At 47.8% G+C, this 24,043-nt stretch overlaps 1 protein-coding gene across 1 annotated transcript; it reads right to left on the bottom strand.

Annotated features, from left to right (window-relative positions):
- Positions 1-3,044: 3,044 nt before the first annotated feature.
- Positions 3,045-22,618, bottom strand: LOC142911167 (uncharacterized). Its single transcript, XM_076060274.1, has 3 exons — positions 22,555-22,618; positions 20,559-21,452; positions 3,045-3,081 (listed from the first exon to the last, which is right to left on the bottom strand). Exons 2-3 carry the CDS (start codon positions 21,440-21,442, stop codon positions 3,045-3,047), a joined length of 921 nt encoding a protein of 306 aa, XP_075916389.1. The 5' UTR covers positions 21,443-21,452; positions 22,555-22,618.
- Between the last annotated feature and the right edge of the window lie 1,425 nt (positions 22,619-24,043).

The following is a 24,043-nucleotide window of genomic DNA, read 5'->3' as shown; positions in this document are numbered from 1 at the left end:
ACCCACATCACAACCACCCACATCAACCATCAACACGACCCACATCAACCATCATCACCACCACCCACATCACAACCACCCACATCAACCATCATCACCACCACCCACATCACCACAACCCACATCACAACCACCCACATCAACCATCATCACCACGACCCACATCAACCATCATCACCACCACCCACATCACAACCACCCACATCAACCATCATCACCACCACCCACATCACCACAACCCACATCACAACCACCCACATCAACCATCATCACCACAACCCACATCACAACCACCCACATCAACCACACCATCACCACGACCCACATCAACCATCATCACCACCACCCACATCAACCATCATCACCACCACCCACATCAACCATCATCACCACCACCCACATCAACCACCATCACCACGACCCACATCAACCATCATCACCACCACCCACATCACAACCACCCACATCAATCACACCATCACCACCACCCACATCAACCATCATCACCACCACCCACATCAACCATCATCACCACCACCCACATTAACCATCATCACCACCACCCACATCAACCATCATCACCACCACCCACATCAACCATCATCACCACCACCCACATCAACCATCATCACCACCACCCACATTAACCATCATCACCACCACCCACATCAACCATCATCACCACCACCCACATCAACGACCCTCACGTGTTGCACACTGCGCATCGACTTGCCCCTCGGTCAACTGTACGCACGGCGTATTTCACTACACTACAGTGTGTGTGTGTGCGCACGTTGGAACTATACGTGTAGCGCGTACTATAGTGTAGACTCTAGTGTATACTATAGTGTATAGTGTAAGGTGTACTATAGTGTCGTGTGTACTATAGTGTACTGTAGTGTGGTGTGTACTGTAGTGTAGTGTGTACTGTATACTGCAGTGTAGTGCGTACTATATACTATAGTGTAGTGTGTACTATAGTGTCGTGTGTACTATAGTGTACTGTAGTGTAGTATGTACTGTAGTGTGTACTGTAGTGTGGTGTGTACTACAGTGTAGTGTGTACTATAGTGTAGTGTGTACTACAGTGTAGTGTGTACTATAGTGTACTGTATACTGTAGTGTAGTGTGTACTATAGTGTAGTGTGCAGTGTAGTGTACTGTATACTACAGTGTAGTGTGTACTATAGTGTAGTGTGTACTGTAGTGTGGTGTGTACTATAGTGTAGTGTGTACTATAGTATAGTCTGCTGTATACTACAGTGTAGTGTGTACTATAGTGTAGTGTGTACTATAGTGTGGTGTGTACTATAGTGTAGTGTGTACTATAGTGTAGTGTGTACTATAGTGTAGTGTACTGTATACTACAGTGTAGTGTGTACTATAGTGTAGTGTGTACTGTAGTGTGTACTATAGTGTAGTGTGTACTATAGTGTAGTGTGTACTCTAGTGTAGTGTGTACTATAGTGTAGTGTAGCTATCAACACATACACTACACTATACGCTACACTATAAACTACACACATCTATATACATAGCTATCAACACATACACTACACTATACACTACACACACAACATCTATACACCCACATCGACCATCACCACCACCACCCACATCAACCATCATCATCACCACCACCCACATGAACCATCACCACCACCACCGCCCACATCACCACCACCACATCAACCATCATCACCACCACCCACATCAACCATCATCACCACCACCCACATCACCACCACCCACATCATCACCACCCACATCAACCATCATCACCACCACCCACATCAACCATCATCACCACCACTCACATCAACCATCATCACCACCACCCACATCAACCATCATCACAACCACCCACATCAACCACCATCACCACCACCCACATCAACCATCATCACCACCACCCACATCAACCATCATCACCTCCACCCACATCAACCATCATCACCACCACCCACATCAACCATCATCACCACCACCCACATCAACCATCATCACCACCACCCACATCAACCATCATTACCACCACCACCCACAAGAACCATCATCACCACCACCCACATCAACCATCATCACCACCACCCACATCAACCATCATCACCACCACCCACATCAACCATCATCACCACCACCCACATCAACCATCATCACCACCACCACCCACATCAACCATCATCACCACAACCCACATCAACCATCATCACCACCACCCACATCAACCATCATCACCACCACCCACATCAACCATCATCACCACCACCCACATCAACCATCATTACCACCACCACCCACATGAACCATCATCACCACAACCCACATCAACCATCATCACCACCACCCACATCAACCATCATCACCACCACCCACATCAACCATCATTACCACCACCACCCACATCAACCATCATCACCACCACCCACATCAACCATCATCACCACCACCCACATCAACCATCATCACCACCACCCACATGAACCATCATCACCACCACCCACATCAACGACCCTCACGTGTTGCACACTGCGCATCGACTTGCCCCTCGGCCAACTGTGCGCACGGCATATTTCACTACACTGCAGTGTGTGTGCACGTTGGAACTATACGTGTAGCGTGTACTATAGTGTATACTATAGCGTATAGTGTAGGGTGTACTATAGTGTAGTGTGTATTATAGTGTCGTGTGTACTATAGTGTACTGTAGTGTGGTGTGTACTATAGTGTAGTGTGTACTGTATACTACAGTGTAGTGTGTACTATATACTATAGTGTAGTGTGTACTCTAGTGTAGTGTCTACTGTATACTATAGTGTAGTGTGTACTGTATACTATAGTGTGTACTATAGTGTAGTGTGTACTGTAGTGTGGTGTGTACTGTATACTATAGTGTAGTGTGTACTGTATACTATAGTGTGTACTGTAGTGTAGTATGTACTATAGTATGTACTGCAGTGTATAGTGTAGTGTAATAACGCGGGTTTGTGACGGTGTAAGGGGCACTGACGGCAGGGGGCAGTGCACACGTTGGCGTGAGGAGATCACGTGGGGAGCTCAGGACAGGGGTCCATCTGGAAGCTGAGAACCCGCAAGTCGCTTTTAGAAGGGGGGGCGTGGCTATGTAGGGCGTGGCTAGGTAGGGCGTGGCTAGGTAGGGCGTGGCTAGGTAGGGCGTGGTTAGGTTGGGCGTGGCTAGGTAGGGCGCGACTAGGTAGGGCGTGGCTAGGTATGGCGTGGCTGTGTAGGGCGTGGCTATGTAGGGCGCGGCTATGTAGGGCACGGCTAGGTAGTGCATGACTAGGTAGGGCGTGGCTATGTAGGGCGTGGCTAGGGCGTGACCTCGCCCCGCCCTTGCCAGGATATGAGAGGGGCCCGGGGCCGTTGCTGGCAGTGTCGCCCTTCGTCTCGACCAGTGACGTGCGGTGAGGTCAATGGCTAGGCAGGCACTGGCCAGTGTCAGAGCCAGATTCACACACTGAGGGGGGCGTGGCCTCACTGAGAGGGGGCGTGGCCTCACTGAGGAGGCGTGTTAGACACGTCCCCCTCAGTGAGGCAGATGTGATAGCTGCCTCCCCCGATGCTTTTTCATTGCAGTTTCACGATGAGACCAGCGAGTCTAAATATCTTTATACACATACGTGAAGTAAGTTACCTGGACTATGGAAGGCGAGGACATGAAATGAAGGGGTCTACAAACATTACATTAGTGACATATTGAGACAGTAACAGGCACGCGCTTATTGCCCGCGCTCCATCCAGTTATTGAGGGGTTGTGCAATCAGAGGGGAGGCTGAGCTCGTCGCTGCCTCACCTCTCACCCCTCCCTGTATTTGCAGCGGAGCTCCGCAAATTTGGCGATTTTAACTGTAAAAAATGATCGTGGAGTCATACAGAAATGGCATAACACAGATCAGTGGGACAAACGTAATCTTTATTTGATCAGATTTTTTTTTACTTTTAGTAACAGCTTATTTTCATTGTGGCATGACAGGTAAAGGCTCTGCCTCCCCTGCCTCCCGTGACCGCACGTCCCAGGTCTCGACCACCTTTAGGCGACGTCGCTAGCTGGCTGGCCAGGCAGCCTGCCGACTGCGCTAGCGAGGCAGTACCTCCACGCGATGGACGTGCGGCTGACTTGCAGTCAGCGCGCAGGGCGTCTGGGGTTCCCTTACGTGTAGAAATGAAGGCGGTGTCTTAAAAACCCCGTCTCGGAGTGAGTCGCTACAGTAGTGTAGTGTTTACTGTAGTGTAGTGTATAGTGTAGTGTATACTATAGTGTAGTGTATACTGTATACTATAGTATAGTGTGTACTGTAGTGTAGTGTGTACTATAGTGTATACTATAGTGTAGTGTATACTATAGTGTAGTGTATACTATAGTGTAGTGTGTACTGTAGTGTAGTGTGTACTATAGTGTAGTGTATAGTGTAGTGTGTACTATAGTGTAGTGTATACTATAGTGTGTACTATAGTGTAGTGTATACTATAGTGTAGTGTGTACTATATACTATAGTGTAGTGTGTACTATAGTGTAGTGTATACTATAGTGTAGTGTATAGTGTAGTGTGTACTATAGTGTAGTGTATACTATAGTGTGTACTATAGTGTAGTGTATACTATAGTGTACTGTATACTTCAGTGAAGTGTGCACTATATACTATAGTGTAGTGTGTACTATAGTGTAGTGTGTACTATATACTATAGTGTAGTGTGTACTATAGTGTAGTGTGTACTGTATACTATAGTGTATACTCACACAGAGACCCACAGACTCGCACAGAGATCCACAGACTCACACAGAGACCCATAGACTCACACAGAGACCCATAGACTCACACAGAGACCCATAGACTCACACAGAGACCCATAGAGTCACACAGAGACACATAGACTCACACAGAGACCCATAGACTCACACAGAGACCAATAGACTCACTCAGAGACCCATAGACTCACACAGAGACCCATAGACTCACACAGAGACCCATAGACTCACACAGAGACCCATAGACTCACACAGAGACCCATAGACTCACACAGAGACCCATAGAGTCACACAGAGACACATAGACTCACACAGAGACCCATAGACTCACACAGAGACCAATAGACTCACTCAGAGACCCATAGACTCACACAGAGACCCATAGACTCACACCGAGACCCATAGACTCACACAGAGACCCATAGAGTCACACAGAGACACATAGACTCACACAGAGACCCATAGACTCACACAGAGACCAATAGACTCACTCAGAGACCCATAGACTCACGCAGAGACCCATAGACTCACATAGAGACCCATAGACTCACTCAGAGACCCATAGACTCACACAGAGACCCTTAGACTCACACAGAGACCCATAGACTCACACAGAGACCCACAGACTCACACAGAGACACATAGACTCACACAGAGACCCATAGACTCACACAGAGACCCATAGACTCACACAGAGACCCATAGACTCACACAGAGACACATAGACTCACACAGAGACACATAGACTCACACAGAGACGCATAGACTCACACAGAGACCCATAGACTCACACAGAAACCCACAGACTCACACAGAGACCCACAGACTCACACAGAGACCCACAGACTCACACAGAGACCCATAGACTCACACAGAGACCCATAGACTGACACAGAGACCCATAGACTCACAGAGAGACTCATAGACTCACACAGAGACACATAGACTCACACAGAGACCCATAGACTCACACAGAGACCCATAGACTCACACAGAGACCCATAGACTCACACAGAGACCCACAGACTCACACAGAGACCCATAGACTCGCACAGAGATCCACAGCCTCACACATAGACCCATAGACTAACACAGAGACCCATAAACTCACACAGAGACCCATAGACTCACACAGAGACACATAGACTCACGCAGAGACCCATAGACTCACACAGAGACCCACAGTCTCACACAGAGACCCATAGACTCACACAGAGACCCATAGACTCACACAGAGACCCACAGACTCGCACAGAGATCCACAGACTCACACATAGACCCATAGACTCACACAGAGACCCATAAACTCACACAGAGACCCATAGACTCACACAGAGACCCATAGACTTACACAGAGACCCACAGACTCACACAGAGACCCATAGACTCACACAGAGACCCACAGACTCACACAGAGACCCATAGACTCACACAGAGACCCATAGACTCACACAGAGACCCACAGACTCGCACAGAGACCCATAGACTCGCACAGAGACCCATAGACTCACACAGCAGAGACCCATAGACTCACAGCAGAGTCCCACAGACTCACACAGAGACACATAGACTCACACAGAGACCCATAGACTCACACAGAGACCCATAGACTCACACAGAGACCCATAGACTCACACAGAGACACATAGACTCACACAGCAGAGACCCATAGACTCACAGCAGAGTCCCACAGACTCACACAGAGACACATAGACTCACACAGAGACCCATAGACTCGCACAGAGATCCACAGACTCACACAGAGACCCATAGACTCACACAGAGACCCATAGACTCACACAGAGACCCATAGACTCACACAGAGACCCATAGAGTCACACAGAGACACATAGACTCACACAGAGACCCATAGACTCACACAGAGGCAATAGACCCACTCAGAGACCCATAGACTCACGCAGAGACCCATAGACTCACATAGAGACCCATAGACTCACACAGAGACCCATAGATTCACACAGAGTCACATAGACTCACACAGAGACCCACAGACTCACAGAGAGACCCATAGACTCACACAGAGACCCACAGACTCACACAGAGAACCATAGACTCACACAGAGGCACATAGACTCACACAGAGACCCATAGACTCACACAGAGACACATAGACTCACACAGAGACCCATAGACTCACACAGAGACCCATAGACTCACACAGAGACCCATAGACTCACACAGAGACCCACAGACTCACGCAGATACCCATACACTCACACAGAGACCCACAGACGCACACAGAGACCCACAGACTCGCACAGAGATCCACAGACTCACACAGAGACCCATAGACTCACACAGAGACCCATAGACTCACACAGAGACCCATAGACTCACACAGAGACCCATAGACTCACACAGAGACCCATAGAGTCACACAGAGACACATAGACTCACACAGAGACCCATAGACTCACACAGAGACCAATAGACTCACTCAGAGACCCATAGACTCACACAGAGACCCATAGACTCACACCGAGACCCATAGACTCACACAGAGACCCATAGAGTCACACAGAGACACATAGACTCACACAGAGACCCATAGACTCACACAGAGACCAATAGACTCACTCAGAGACCCATAGACTCACGCAGAGACCCATAGACTCACATAGAGACCCATAGACTCACTCAGAGACCCATAGACTCACACAGAGACCCTTAGACTCACACAGAGACCCATAGACTCACACAGAGACCCACAGACTCACACAGAGACACATAGACTCACACAGAGACCCATAGACTCACACAGAGACCCATAGACTCACACAGAGACCCATAGACTCACACAGAGACACATAGACTCACACAGAGACACATAGACTCACACAGAGACGCATAGACTCACACAGAGACCCATAGACTCACACAGAAACCCACAGACTCACACAGAGACCCACAGACTCACACAGAGACCCACAGACTCACACAGAGACCCATAGACTCACACAGAGACCCATAGACTGACACAGAGACCCATAGACTCACAGAGAGACTCATAGACTCACACAGAGACACATAGACTCACACAGAGACCCATAGACTCACACAGAGACCCATAGACTCACACAGAGACCCATAGACTCACACAGAGACCCACAGACTCACACAGAGACCCATAGACTCGCACAGAGATCCACAGCCTCACACATAGACCCATAGACTAACACAGAGACCCATAAACTCACACAGAGACCCATAGACTCACACAGAGACACATAGACTCACGCAGAGACCCATAGACTCACACAGAGACCCACAGTCTCACACAGAGACCCATAGACTCACACAGAGACCCATAGACTCACACAGAGACCCACAGACTCGCACAGAGATCCACAGACTCACACATAGACCCATAGACTCACACAGAGACCCATAAACTCACACAGAGACCCATAGACTCACACAGAGACCCATAGACTTACACAGAGACCCACAGACTCACACAGAGACCCATAGACTCACACAGAGACCCACAGACTCACACAGAGACCCATAGACTCACACAGAGACCCATAGACTCACACAGAGACCCACAGACTCGCACAGAGACCCATAGACTCGCACAGAGACCCATAGACTCACACAGCAGAGACCCATAGACTCACAGCAGAGTCCCACAGACTCACACAGAGACACATAGACTCACACAGAGACCCATAGACTCACACAGAGACCCATAGACTCACACAGAGACCCATAGACTCACACAGAGACACATAGACTCACACAGCAGAGACCCATAGACTCACAGCAGAGTCCCACAGACTCACACAGAGACACATAGACTCACACAGAGACCCATAGACTCGCACAGAGATACACAGACTCACACAGAGACCCATAGACTCACACAGAGACCCATAGACTCACACAGAGACCCATAGACTCACACAGAGACCCATAGAGTCACACAGAGACACATAGACTCACGCAGAGACCCATAGACTCACACAGAGGCAATAGACCCACTCAGAGACCCATAGACTCACGCAGAGACCCATAGACTCACATAGAGACCCATAGACTCACTCAGAGACCCATAGACTCACACAGAGACCCTTAGACTCACACAGAGACCCATAGACTCACACAGAGACCCACAGACTCACACAGAGACACATAGCCTCACACAGAGACCCATAGACTCACACAGAGACCCATAGACTCACACAGAGACACATAGACTCACACAGAGACCCATAGACTCACACAGAGACCCATAAACTCACACAGAGACCCACAGACTCACACAGAGACCCACAGACTCACACAGAGACCCATAGACTCACTTAGAGACCCATAGACTCACACAGAGACCCGTAGACTCACACAGAGACCCATAGACTCACACAGATACACGTAGACTCACACAGAGACTCATAGACTCACACAGAGACACATAGACTCACACAGAGACCCATAGACTCACACAGAGACCCATAGACTCACACAGAGACCCACAGACTCACACAGAGACCCATAGACTCGCACAGAGATCCACAGACTCACACATAGACCCATAGACTAACACAGAGACCCATAAACTCACACAGAGACCCATAGACTCACACAGAGACCCATAGACTCACACAGAGACCCACAGACTCACGCAGATACCCATACACTCACACAGAGACCCACAGACTCACACAGAGACCCACAGACTCGCACAGAGATCCACAGACTCACACAGAGACCCATAGACTCACACAGAGACCCATAGACTCACACAGAGACCCATAGACTCACACAGAGACCCATAGACTCACACAGAGACCCATAGAGTCACACAGAGACACATAGACTCACACAGAGACCCATAGACTCACACAGAGACCAATAGACTCACTCAGAGACCCATAGACTCACACAGAGACCCATAGACTCACACAGAGACCCATAGACTCACACAGAGACCCATAGAGTCACACAGAGACACATAGACTCACACAGAGACCCATAGACTCACACAGAGACCAATAGACTCACTCAGAGACCCATAGACTCACGCAGAGACCCATAGACTCACATAGAGACCCATAGACTCACTCAGAGACCCATAGACTCACACAGAGACCCTTAGACTCACACAGAGACCCATAGACTCACACAGAGACCCACAGACTCACACAGAGACACATAGACTCACACAGAGACCCATAGACTCACACAGAGACCCATAGACTCACACAGAGACACATAGACTCACACAGAGACACATAGACTCACACAGAGACGCATAGACTCACACAGAGACCCATAGACTCACACAGAGACCCACAGACTCACACAGAGACCCACAGACTCACACAGAGACCCATAGACTCACACAGAGACCCATAGACTCACACAGAGACCCATAGACTCACACAGAGACCCATAGACTCACACAGAGACACATAGACTCACACAGAGACTCATAGACTCACACAGAGACACATAGACTCACACAGAGACCCATAGACTCACACAGAGACCCATAGACTCACACAGAGACCCATAGACTCACACAGAGACCCACAGACTCACACAGAGACCCATAGACTCGCACAGAGATCCACAGACTCACACATAGACCCATAGACTAACACAGAGACCCATAAACTCACACAGAGACCCATAGACTCACACAGAGACACATAGACTCACGCAGAGACCCATAGACTCACACAGAGACACATAGACTCACGCAGAGACCCATAGACTCACACAGAGACCCACAGACTCACACAGAGACCCATAGACTCACACAGAGACCCATAGACTCACACAGAGACCCACAGACTCGCACAGAGATCCACAGACTCACACATAGACCCATAGACTCACACAGAGACCCATAAACTCACACAGAGACCCATAGACTCACACAGAGACCCATAGACTTACACAGAGACTCACAGACTCACACAGAGACCCATAGACTCACACAGAGACCCACAGACTCACACAGAGACCCATAGACTCACACAGAGACCCATAGACTCACACAGAGACCCACAGACTCGCACAGAGACCCATAGACTCGCACAGAGACCCATAGACTCACACAGCAGAGACCCATAGACTCACAGCAGAGTCCCACAGACTCACACAGAGACACATAGACTCACACAGAGACCCATAGACTCACACAGAGACCCATAGACTCACACAGAGACCCATAGACTCACACAGAGACACATAGACTCACACAGGACTCATAGACTCACACAGAGACACATAGACTCACACAGAGACCCATAGACTCACACAGAGACCCACAGACTCACACAGAGACCCATAGACTCACACAGAGACCCACAGACACACACAGAGACCCACAGACTCGCACAGAGATCCACAGACTCACACATAGACCCATAGACTCACACAGAGACCCATAAACTCACACAGATACCCATAGACTCACACAGAGACCCATAGACTTACACAGAGACCCACAGACTCACACAGAGACCCATAGACTCACACAGAGACCCACAGACTCACACAGAGACCCATAGACTCACACAGAGACCCATAAACTCACACAGAGACCCATAGACTCACACAGAGACCCATAGACTCACACAGAGACCCACAGACTCACACAGAGACCCATAGACTCACAATGCGACCCATAGACTCACACAGAGATCCACAGACTCACACATAGACCCATAGACTCACACAGAGACCCATAAACTCACACAGAGACCCATAGACTCACACAGAGACACATACACTCACACAGAGACCCATAGACTCACACAGAGACCCACAGACTCACACAGAGACCCATAGACTCACAGAGAGGCCCATAGACTCACACAGAGACCCATAGACTCACACAGAGACCCACAGACTCACACAGAGACCCATAGACTCACACAGAGACCCATAGACTCACACAGAGTGCCACAGACTCACACAGAGACCGACAGACTCACACAGAGACCCACAGACTCACACAGAGACCCATAGACTCACACAGAGACCCATAGACTCACACAGAGACCCATAGACTCACACAGAGACCCATAGACTCACACAGAGACCCACAGACTCACACAGAGACCCATAGACTCACACAGAGACCCACAGACTCACACAGACCCACAGACTCGCACAGAGATCCACAGACTCACACATAGACCCATAGACTCACACAGAGACCCATAAACTCACACAGAGACCCATAGACTCACACAGAGACCCATAGACTCACACAGAGACCCACAGACTCACGCAGAGACCCATACACTCACACAGAGACCCATAGACTCACACAGAGACCAATAGACTCACTCAGAGACCCATAGACTCACGCAGAGACCCATAGACTCACATAGAGACCCATAGACTCACTCAGAGACCCATAGACTCACACAGAGACCCTTAGACTCACACAGAGACCCATAGACTCACACAGAGACCCACAGACTCACACAGAGACACATAGACTCACACAGAGACCCATAGACTCACACAGAGACCCATAGACTCACACAGAGACACATAGACTCACACAGAGACACATAGACTCACACAGAGACGCATAGACTCACACAGAGACCCATAGACTCACACAGAGACCCACAGACTCACACAGAGACCCACAGACTCACACAGAGACCCATAGACTCACACAGAGACCCATAGACTCACACAGAGACCCATAGACTCACACAGAGACCCATAGACTCACACAGAGACACATAGACTCACACAGAGACTCATAGACTCACACAGAGACACATAGACTCACACAGAGACCCATAGACTCACACAGAGACCCATAGACTCACACAGAGACCCATAGACTCACACAGAGACCCACAGACTCACACAGAGACCCATAGACTCGCACAGAGATCCACAGACTCACACATAGACCCATAGACTAACACAGAGACCCATAAACTCACACAGAGACCCATAGACTCACACAGAGACACATAGACTCACGCAGAGACCCATAGACTCACACAGAGACACATAGACTCACGCAGAGACCCATAGACTCACACAGAGACCCACAGACTCACACAGAGACCCATAGACTCACACAGAGACCCATAGACTCACACAGAGACCCACAGACTCGCACAGAGATCCACAGACTCACACATAGACCCATAGACTCACACAGAGACCCATAAACTCACACAGAGACCCATAGACTCACACAGAGACCCATAGACTTACACAGAGACTCACAGACTCACACAGAGACCCATAGACTCACACAGAGACCCACAGACTCACACAGAGACCCATAGACTCACACAGAGACCCATAGACTCACACAGAGACCCACAGACTCGCACAGAGACCCATAGACTCGCACAGAGACCCATAGACTCACACAGCAGAGACCCATAGACTCACAGCAGAGTCCCACAGACTCACACAGAGACACATAGACTCACACAGAGACCCATAGACTCACACAGAGACCCATAGACTCACACAGAGACCCATAGACTCACACAGAGACACATAGACTCACACAGGACTCATAGACTCACACAGAGACACATAGACTCACACAGAGACCCATAGACTCACACAGAGACCCACAGACTCACACAGAGACCCATAGACTCACACAGAGACCCACAGACACACACAGAGACCCACAGACTCGCACAGAGATCCACAGACTCACACATAGACCCATAGACTCACACAGAGACCCATAAACTCACACAGATACCCATAGACTCACACAGAGACCCATAGACTTACACAGAGACCCACAGACTCACACAGAGACCCATAGACTCACACAGAGACCCACAGACTCACACAGAGACCCATAGACTCACACAGAGACCCATAAACTCACACAGAGACCCATAGACTCACACAGAGACCCATAGACTCACACAGAGACCCACAGACTCACACAGAGACCCATAGACTCACAATGCGACCCATAGACTCACACAGAGATCCACAGACTCACACATAGACCCATAGACTCACACAGAGACCCATAAACTCACACAGAGACCCATAGACTCACACAGAGACACATACACTCACACAGAGACCCATAGACTCACACAGAGACCCACAGACTCACACAGAGACCCATAGACTCACAGAGAGGCCCATAGACTCACACAGAGACCCATAGACTCACACAGAGACCCACAGACTCACACAGAGACCCATAGACTCACACAGAGACCCATAGACTCACACAGAGTGCCACAGACTCACACAGAGACCGACAGACTCACACAGAGACCCACAGACTCACACAGAGACCCATAGACTCACACAGAGACCCATAGACTCACACAGAGACCCATAGACTCACACAGAGACCCATAGACTCACACAGAGACCCACAGACTCACACAGAGACCCATAGACTCACACAGAGACCCACAGACTCACACAGACCCACAGACTCGCACAGAGATCCACAGACTCACACATAGACCCATAGACTCACACAGAGACCCATAAACTCACACAGAGACCCATAGACTCACACAGAGACCCATAGACTCACACAGAGACCCACAGACTCACGCAGAGACCCATACACTCACACAGAGACCCACAGACTCACACAGAGACCCACAGACTCACACAGAGACCCACAGACTCGCACAGAGATCCACAGACTCACACAGAGACCCATAGACTCACACAGAGACTCATAGACTCACACAGAGACCCATAGACTCACACAGAGACCCATAGAGTCACACAGAGACACATAGACTCACACAGAGACCCATAGACTCACACAGAGGCAATAGACCCACTCAGAGACCCATAGACTCACGCAGAGACCCATAGACTCACATAGAGACCCATAGACTCACTCAGAGACCCATAGACTCACACAGAGACCCTTAGACTCACACAGTACTGTAGTTTATAGTAGTGTAGGGTATAGTGTAGTGTATAGTAGTGTAGTGTATAGTAATGTAGTGCATAGTAGTGTAGTGTATAGTAATTGTAGTGTATAGTTGTGTATAGTGTACAGTGTATAGTTGTGTAGTGTATAGTAATGTAGTGTATAGTTGTGTATAGTGTACAGTGTATAGTTGTGTAGTGTATAGTAATGTAGTGTATAGTTGTGTATAGTATAGTGTACAGTGTATAGTATAGCGTACAGTGTATAGTATAGTGTACAGTGTATAGTATAGTGTACAGTGTATAGTGTGCAGTGTATAGTGTACAGTGTATAGTATAGCGTACAGTGTATAGTATAGCGTACAGTGTATAGTAGTGTACAGTGTATAGTAGTACACAGAGCACCGGTGAGCCCCCCTAAAAGCGATTCACCAGAATGTTCCTGTGAGCTCCAACAGCGGCCAGAGACAACCTGGAGTCACCGGCACTCATCACGGCAACTGTGGAGACAGCAGGAAGACAGCGACACTCGTCACCGCAGCTGTGGAGACAGCAGGAAGACAGCGGCACTCGTCACGGCAGCTGTGGAGACAGCAGGAAGACAGCGACACTCGTCACGGCAGCTGTGGAGACAGCAGGAAGACAGCGACACTCATCACGGCAGCTGTGGAGACAGCGACGTGGTGGGGGGGGGGGGGGTGAGTAATGCTCAGCCGCCGGGCACGGCTGACGACCACCTCGTGGGGACCGCCTGTGTCGTGAGTCTATGGGTCTCTGTGTGAGTCTGTGGGTCTCTGTGTGAGTCTGTGGGTCTCTGTGTGAGTCTGTGGGTCTCTGTGTGAGTCTGTGGGCTTATGGGTATCTGTGTGAGTCTTTGGGCCTCTGTCAGAGTAAATTGGTATCTGTGTGAGTCTATGGGTATCTGTGTGAGTCTGTGGGCCTCTATCAGAGTAAATTGGTATCTGTGTGAGTCTATGGGTCTCTGTGTGAGTCTGTGGGTCTCTGTCAGAGTAAATTTGTCTCTGTGTGAGTCTATGGGGCTCTGTGTGAGTCTGTGGGTCTCTGTCAGAGTAAACTGGTCTCTGTGTGGGTCTATGGGTCTCTGTGTGAATCTGTGGGCCTCTGTCAGAGTAAATTGGTATTTGTGTGAGTCTATGGGTCTCTGTGTGAGTCTGTGGGCCTCTGTCAGAGTAAATTGGTATCTGTGTGAGTCTATCAGTCTATGGGTCTCTGTGTGAGTCTGTGGGTCTCTGTCAGAGTAAATTTGTCTCTGTGTGAGTCTATGGGTCTCTGTGTGAGTCTGTGGGTCTCTGTCAGAGTAAATTGGTCTGTAGTGATAGCAAGTACCGCCACAGTCAGTATGCACTGCTGTAGTGATAGCAGTTACCACCACAGTAAGTATGCACTGCTGTAGTGAGAGCAGGATCCACCACAGTCGGTATGCACTGCTGTAGTAATAGTAAATAATGCTATCGAGTTGGTACATACCGCTATATAGAGTTAGTAGATACTAAAACAGTCAGACTATACCACTACAGTCAGCAAATACTGCTACAGTCAGCAGATACAACTACGGTCAGTAGCTACTAGAGTCAGTAGGCACTACTATAGAGTGAGTAGATACTGATATAGAGTTAGTAGTTACTACTATAGTCAGTGAATACTCCTATAGAGTCAGCAGATACTACTATACAGTTAGTCGTTACTACTATAGAGTCGGTAGACACTACTGTAGGGCCAGTAAATACTACTACGGTCAGTAGTTACTACAGTCAGTAAATACTACTAAACAGTCAGTAGCTACTACTGGCTCAGTAGATACTACTGTACAGTCAGTAGATACAACTACAGGGTCAAGAGATACTACTTATTCTGTTGTATGTAGGCTGTGTAGGTATATCCAGGACTAGCTGTTACTACCCGGCTTCGCCCGGGACTTGGATTCACCACACCCGGCCGCCTTTGTCTCCCCAGTGGCGATGTTCACACACCACAGCAGTTACTCGTTAGAGGCTGAGTCGACCTAGGGGAGGCCCAGGACCGGTTCAAATAATTGTCACCGGTGGTGGCCGTGAGCGGGAATCGAACTCGGGTCGCCAGGTTCGTAGTGTAGCGTAGCGCTAACCGCTACACTACAATGCGTTAGGCTTACACACACACACAGACACACAGACACACACAGACACACACACACACAGACACACACAGACACACAGACACACACACACAGACAACGCTAACCGCTACACTACAATGCGTGACGCTTCCACATACGAGGGTCACGTGACAGATCTGACGTCACAGCTCACTTGCCGTGCAAAAAAATCTATACATTATTGAGCTCCCCCCCCCTAAAACAACACAAAAGTGTATTTGTATAATGTTTGCACGGTGTAAAGTCTGGAAAGTAACTGAAGGCCGTCAATGTGTGTGTACACTGTGTGTGTACACTGTGTGTGTACATTGTGTACATTGTGTGTGTACACTGTGTGTGTGTACATTGTGTGTGTGTACACTGTGTACAGACACTGTGTGTGTACACTGTGTGTGTACACTATGTGTATACACTGTGTGTGTACACTGCGTATGTGTACACTGTGTGTGTACAGTGTGTGTACACTGTGTGTGTGTACACTGCGTATGTGTACAGTGTGTGTGTACAGTGTGTGTACAATGTGTGTGTGTACATTGTGTGTACATTGTGTGTGTACACTGTGTGTGTGTACACTGTGTGTGTGTACACTGTATACAGTGTGTGTGTACACTGTGTATACTCTGTGTGCCACTGTGTGTACACTGTGTGTGTGTATACATACACTGTGTGTACCCTGTGTGTGTACACTGGGTGTATACACTGTATGTACACCGTGTGTACACTGTGTATGTGTACACTGTGTATACCCTGTGTGTGTGTGTACACTGTGTGTGTACACTGTGTATACACTGTGTGTGTGTACATTGTGTGTGTACACTGTGTGTATACACTGTGTGTGCACACTGTGTATGTACACTTTGTGTGTGTACACTGTGTGTGTACACTGTTTGTATACACTGTGTGTGTGTACACTGTGTGTATACACTGTGTCACTGTGTGTCGCTGTGTCACTGTGTGTCACTGTGCTTGGCACAAGCGTCGTGGTGACGTCACCGCCACTTAGCAAATGGCGGTTGTTGTTGTGTCACTGTGTCACTGTGTGTGTCATTGTGTGTGTACACTGTCACTGTGTGTGCGTCACTGTGTCACTGTGTGTACACTGTGTGCACTGTGTCACTGTGTGCGTGTAGACTGTGTGTGTACACTGTGTGTGTGTATACTGTTTGTGTTCGCATTGAACCGAACCCCCGGCAAGGCCGTCTACTTAATGACGAGAGAAAATTCACATGAAATGTCCTTTTCAATGAAGTCTTCCAGATGTAAATTGATACAAGCTTTTAATGAAGAAATAAAAATTATCTAATTCAAAACACAACACAATTCAAAGATGTTTCATTTTAAAACTTCAAAACGGAGCACCGGGTGCTTGCGTGAAAGCGTCCTTCGTGTGCAAATGTTGTGACTTTCCTGGCATGAAGGGCGTCAATGTGTTGGTCCCTTATTGGTGCACAGCGTCTCAACAGCAGTGGGGTTTGCTTCAAGCGATAGGTACGAACATCCAGACGTTAATCAGCAAGGAGCATTTCTAGTCCCAGTTAGACAAAATCTACGTCAACACGTAAGACAAAACTACAATTCGTGTTGTAGAGAATGTACCTCCTCCTATACGTGTAACTTTCAAGTGGTATGCCTTGTAACTGATGAATGATCCGAGCGTGCTACCTATTTCAAAGACAATGAGTTGCTCCAGAGGCAGATGCTTCGTGAAACACAAAAGTACCCTTTGACCTGTATCACAAGAACAACGGGTCTCACCCGAGTTCTCTGTACAGGTTACTTCCAAAACACACACACACTTTGTCCTAACATCACTTATTCAATGTTTGACCCTCAGACAAAATGGTTCATGCACGCGCACAATCAGACAAGTATTCATTCTAAATCATTGACGGGCATATTAACAAAATTGAATTTCTGCAGTGAAATTGACTGCATCACGTTACATCGTATTAACAAGAAGTTATTTTACAAATACGCACCGTCTGCTTAACAGTGAATGTACACCGTACTATTGTTGTGTCATTCAAAACGAGTAGGCCGTTGCATGCTGGCGTCTGGGTCAAAATGTAGCAAATTCTACACATTACGCTACAAATAATAGATCACGGCGTTTAGATCGCAACACAAGCAATCGTCATCAGGTGGGACAAGCACAGCAGCAATAAGAAGAAACTGCTGGAGAAGGCGCCTACTACTTCAGCAGTTTCTCTTGCTGTGGTTGTCCCACCTGATGACGATTGCTTGTGTTGTGATCTAAACGCCGTGATCTGTTATGTTCCTACCCACGTGGTGACTTTACCAAAATAACTCAAGGGTGTGGATTCCTGCAGTCACGACAGCTTCGAATCAAAATTGCCTACAAACTACACAACTGAGATGACGCATCAATCATCGCCCCCTACTGACAGGCTCTTGTCCACATGCAGGCCGGTGCTGGGCCACCACCTTGTGCCACACGGGCAGCTGCTACTTGGGGATGCTCTTCGAGTGTTTCAGACGAGGTACGACACAAAACTCCGAGTTGCTGAGGCGATTAAGCAAGCACCGTGTAAATGCAATTATTATAACATAGTGAATGATTGGGAGCTTATTGTCTCTCGCTCCTGGTTAAAGATCTACCCAACCCACAGGTCCACAAAGACTGGCCGCCCTTACTCTGCAGGTTGAACCTAGCAACTGAGTGTCCAACTTCACGTTCTTGTCATTGAAGGCCTGTGACAAAGGTGCATCTATTGTAGCGACATCGTCTCTGGCTTACACATCTACCGGGTCTCCACTTGACTTTGTATTGTCTAGGAGGAAGTCCACCCACACCTCCACTTCCACAAACTGCTGGGAGTTGCCTCGCTCTGCCTCAGTCAGAATTCTCCTCCTGCTTCACGTTGCCTCCATCGATATGAAGGTCCCATTTTGGAGTTGAATCTTCATCTTCACATTTTACCTTCACTTCTTCCCTCTTCACCATCACTTCTTCACATTTCACTTTCACTTCTTCGCTCACCACTTCTTCCCTCTTCACCATCACTTCTTCATATTTCACCTCGATAACTTTAAAAGTGTCCAAGCTGGGATTTTCTTCCGGTTCGTGTTTCATGAGGGATGGGCTCATGGTGGCACTTTGACCTTCACAAGCTGATTTCAGACTGCACTCCTTGTGGATCTTCTGATGCTTCTGTGTTCTCTGGTGTTTTACAAGATCAGATGACTGTGCAAACGCCTGCACGCACACACTGCACTTGAAGGGTTTCTCTCTCGTATGTGTTCTCTGGTGTACTTCAAGATTTGATGAATGTGCAAATGCCTTCCCGCACACACTGCACTTGAAGGGTTTCTCTCCTGCGTGCGTTCTCTGGTGTGTTTTAAGAGCAGATAACTGTGAAAATGCCTTCACACACACACTGCACTTGAAGGGTTTCTCTCCCGTGTGTGTTCTCTGGTGTTTTAATATATGAATCTGGAAATGCCTTCCCACACACACTGCACTTGAAGGGTTTCTCTCCCGTGTGTGTTCTGTGGTGTTTTTTAAGAGCAGATGAATTTGAAAATGTCTTCCCACACACACTGCACCTGAAGGGTTTCTCTCCCGTGTGTGTTCTCTGGTGTTTTTTAAGAGTAGATGAATCTGAAAATGTCTTCCCACACACACTGCACCTGAAGGGTTTCTCTCCCGTGTGTGTTCTCTGGTGTTTTTTAAGAGTAGATGAATCTGAAAATGTCTTCCCACACACACTGCACCTGAAGGGTTTCTCTCCCGTGTGTGTTCTCTGGTGTGATTTAAGAGCAGATGACTGTGAAAATGCCTTCACACACACAGTGCACTTGAAGGGTTTCTCTCCCGTGTGTGTTCTCTGGTGGCTTTGAAGATTAAATGAATCTGGAAATGCCTTCCCACACACACTGCACCTGAAGGGTTTATCTCCCGTGTGTGTTCTCTGGTGTGTTTTAAGAGCAGATGACCGTGAAAATGCCATCCCACACACACTGCACTTGAAGGATTTCTCTCCCGTGTGTGTTCTCTGGTGTGTTTTAACAGCAGATGACTGTGAAAATGTCATCCCACACACACTGCACTTGAAAGGTTTCTCTCCCGTGTGTGTTCTCTGGTGTTTTTTAAGAGCAGATGAATCTGAAAATGTCTTCCCACACACACTGCACTTGAAGAGTTTCTCTCCCGTGTGTGTTCTCTGGTGTGTTTTAAGAGCAGATGACTGTGAAAATGCCTTCCCACACACAGTGCACTTGAAGGGTTTCTCTCCTGTGTGTGTTCTCTGGTGGGTCTGAAGAACTGATGGCCGTGCAAATGCCTTCCCACACACACTGCACTTGAAGGGTTTCTCTCCCGTGTGTGTTCTCTGGTGTACTTGAAGATGTGATGAATGTGCAAAGGCCTTCCCGCACAGAGTACACCTGAAGGGTTTCTCTCCCGTGTGTGTTCTCTGGTGTCTTTTAACAACAGATGCCTGTGAAAATGCCTTCCCACACACAGTGCACTTGAAGGGTTTCTCTCCTGTGTGAGTTCTCTGGTGCCGTGTCAAATTTCCAGTCCGATCCGTGCTGTATGCACACTGGTCGCATTGTTGACTTGTCCTAGCGAGCTGCGCTGACTGCATTTGCTCCATCAGACCAATTCTGCGGAGGAAGCGTCAGAGGAAGCGTCAGCTGAAGACAGAAAAAAATAATATCCACACCATCTACACGACAGTATCGAGGCACAGAGGAATGCATATATAGTCACATGTGACTTACACGTCTATATTCATATATTCAGGATGTAGTAAAAAGTTTCCCAAATTCATCACACGGGCTGTTATGGCACACAATGAGAGGGCAAATGGTTATAAACATGCCTGGAAGCCCTCGTATCTTCAAAATGAATGTTCACCCAAAACTCCGAGCACACAATTTCAGCTGTCTGGCTACAAAAGGAATATTTATGAGAGCTAAATTCAGCTGACATAGCAAAGGGTGTTGAAAACAATACTATTTGTGTTAGGCAGAAATGCATAAATTAATGTTCAATCGCAACTTAGAGGTGTGAATCCAGGCTCAGATGTCCTTGAATGCTGGGATGAACAGTTCCGACTTCAGCTGAATGTGTGTGCTGTGTTCACCTCCTGTTTCCATTCTTATAGAGAGTTCCAGAGGAAAACAAAAATAAACTATAACTATGATATAACCTCCGTGTTCAACAGAGTTAATAGACGTTACTGCAAACACAAACTGTACACTGTCACTGGGTAAACAGGCGGTGGTGTGTCTAGAATCACGCCTGGCCACCATCTGCTTGGCATGAATGCTTCCTCACTCCACCAAGTAATTAATCGAGGATCAACGTGGTGAGATGTTAACTACCTCACCTGGTATACAGGAAGTCGTGGGTTCGATCCCGACCCTGACGCCTGCTGTATATTTGGAGTTTGCGCGTCTCTCCGTTTAGCGTCTTTGACCGATAGACATTGACACACGTATTCTTGTTGATTTCGGTAAAGTTACGTAGATAGAAAATAACAATAACAGATAATACAATTACATTAAATAAAGACAACTTGTGTTGCGATCAAAACGACGGGAGTTTTTTGCTTTATTTACAATTTTATTTAATTCATTTGTATTATGTTATTTTTATTTTATTTTCTATCTACGTGACTTTACCGAAAGAACCAAGAATATTAATTCCTGCAGTCACCAAAGTTTTAAGTCAAAACATTCACACACGTTGACAAAGCCTCACCTTGTGTTGTTGTGGGCAGGTTGCTTCTGATAACAAGAGCGGTATAGCAGTTCAAGCGGACTTGGCCTGGTGAAAAAGAAAATAAAAACTGCGTGAATATTGACAATAAAACAAAGTTACAAAGTGGCGAGCCGGGTGAAGAAAAATTAAACTTAAGCGAGATAATTAAAGTGAACGCAATCAGGCGAGGGCAGGAGGCAAGGCCCCGCGTGGCTAGGCCCCGCGTTGTAAAGTTCCAACCTGGACATCGATTCCCATGCTCGCTGCTACTCAACTGACATCCCTACGAGAGAGAGAGGCTCTACCTTGGTAAACAACAACCACCACCACCACAACAACCACAATCGCAATGAGAATTTCTCACCTCGGATTTCAGTGCAGGAAGCGATAGCTGCCTGTTACCTCGTGACGTCACGCGGTAGCAGGTGACGTGACGTCACTTCTGGGAAACGGGACACGCTCCTCCCACAATGAGCTTCTCCGTAAATAAATAAATTAGAGTATGAATAAATTATGTTAATGTACAATTCGATATATAGGTGCTGAACCCGTCGCAATAAACTCGCGACGGCTTTAAAACATTATGTTAATGAGCCGCCAGTCACTGGGCGTAGCTTTGCCCAAATAAGGATTGGCACTGGAACGATAACGGCAGTGACCCAAGCGGAGGTGACGTCTCGCTCAAGAGCGGGGTGGAATACCTTGAAGACATGACGTCACTATCGAGGTACACCTCCCCCTGGCGTTTCACGCCGATGAAGTAATGCAGAGTGGTGACGTCACAGAGCGGGATTGGAGTTTAAGTTGATTTAGATTCATTTTCATTGCTCCCTCCCTTGAGTGCGTGGGCTCAGCTACAACAACAACGTGGACATTATTGTGTGTACACTGTGTGTGTACACAGTGTGTATGTGTACACTATGTGTGTGTGTGTGTACACTGTGTGTGTGTACACTGTGTGTGTGTGTGTACACTGTGTGTGTGTACACTGTGTGTATACTGTGTGTGTGTGTACACTGTGTGTGTGTACACAGTGTGTGTACACTGTGTGTGTGTGTGTACACTGTGTGTGTGTACACTGTGTGTACACTGTATGTGTGTGTACACTGTGTGTGTGTGTACACTGTGTGTGTACACTGTGTGTACACTGTGTGTACACTGTGTGTGTGTACACTTTGTGTGTACACGTACACTGTGTGTGTGTACACTGTGTCTGTGTGTGTACACTGTGTGTGTGTACACTGTGTGTATACTCTGTGTGTGTGTACACAGTGTGTGTACACTGTGTATGTATACTCTGTGTGTGTACACTGTGTGTGTACACTGTGTTTACACTGTGTGTGTGTGTACACTCTGTGTGTGTTTATACTGTGTGTTTACACTGTGCGTGTACACTGTGTGTGTACACTGTGTGTGTACACTCTATGTGTGTTTACACTGTGTGTGTGTACACTGTCTGTGTACAGTGTGTGTGTGTACCCTGTGTGTG

Source organism: Petromyzon marinus, unplaced genomic scaffold (genome assembly GCF_048934315.1).
Source record: "Petromyzon marinus isolate PM22_M1 ecotype Great Lakes invasive population unplaced genomic scaffold, UKy_Petmar_22M1.pri1.0 PM_G_Scaffold_17, whole genome shotgun sequence".
NCBI lineage: Eukaryota > Metazoa > Chordata > Hyperoartia > Petromyzontiformes > Petromyzontidae > Petromyzon > Petromyzon marinus.
This window is presented reverse-complemented; position numbering and strand designations above follow the sequence as displayed.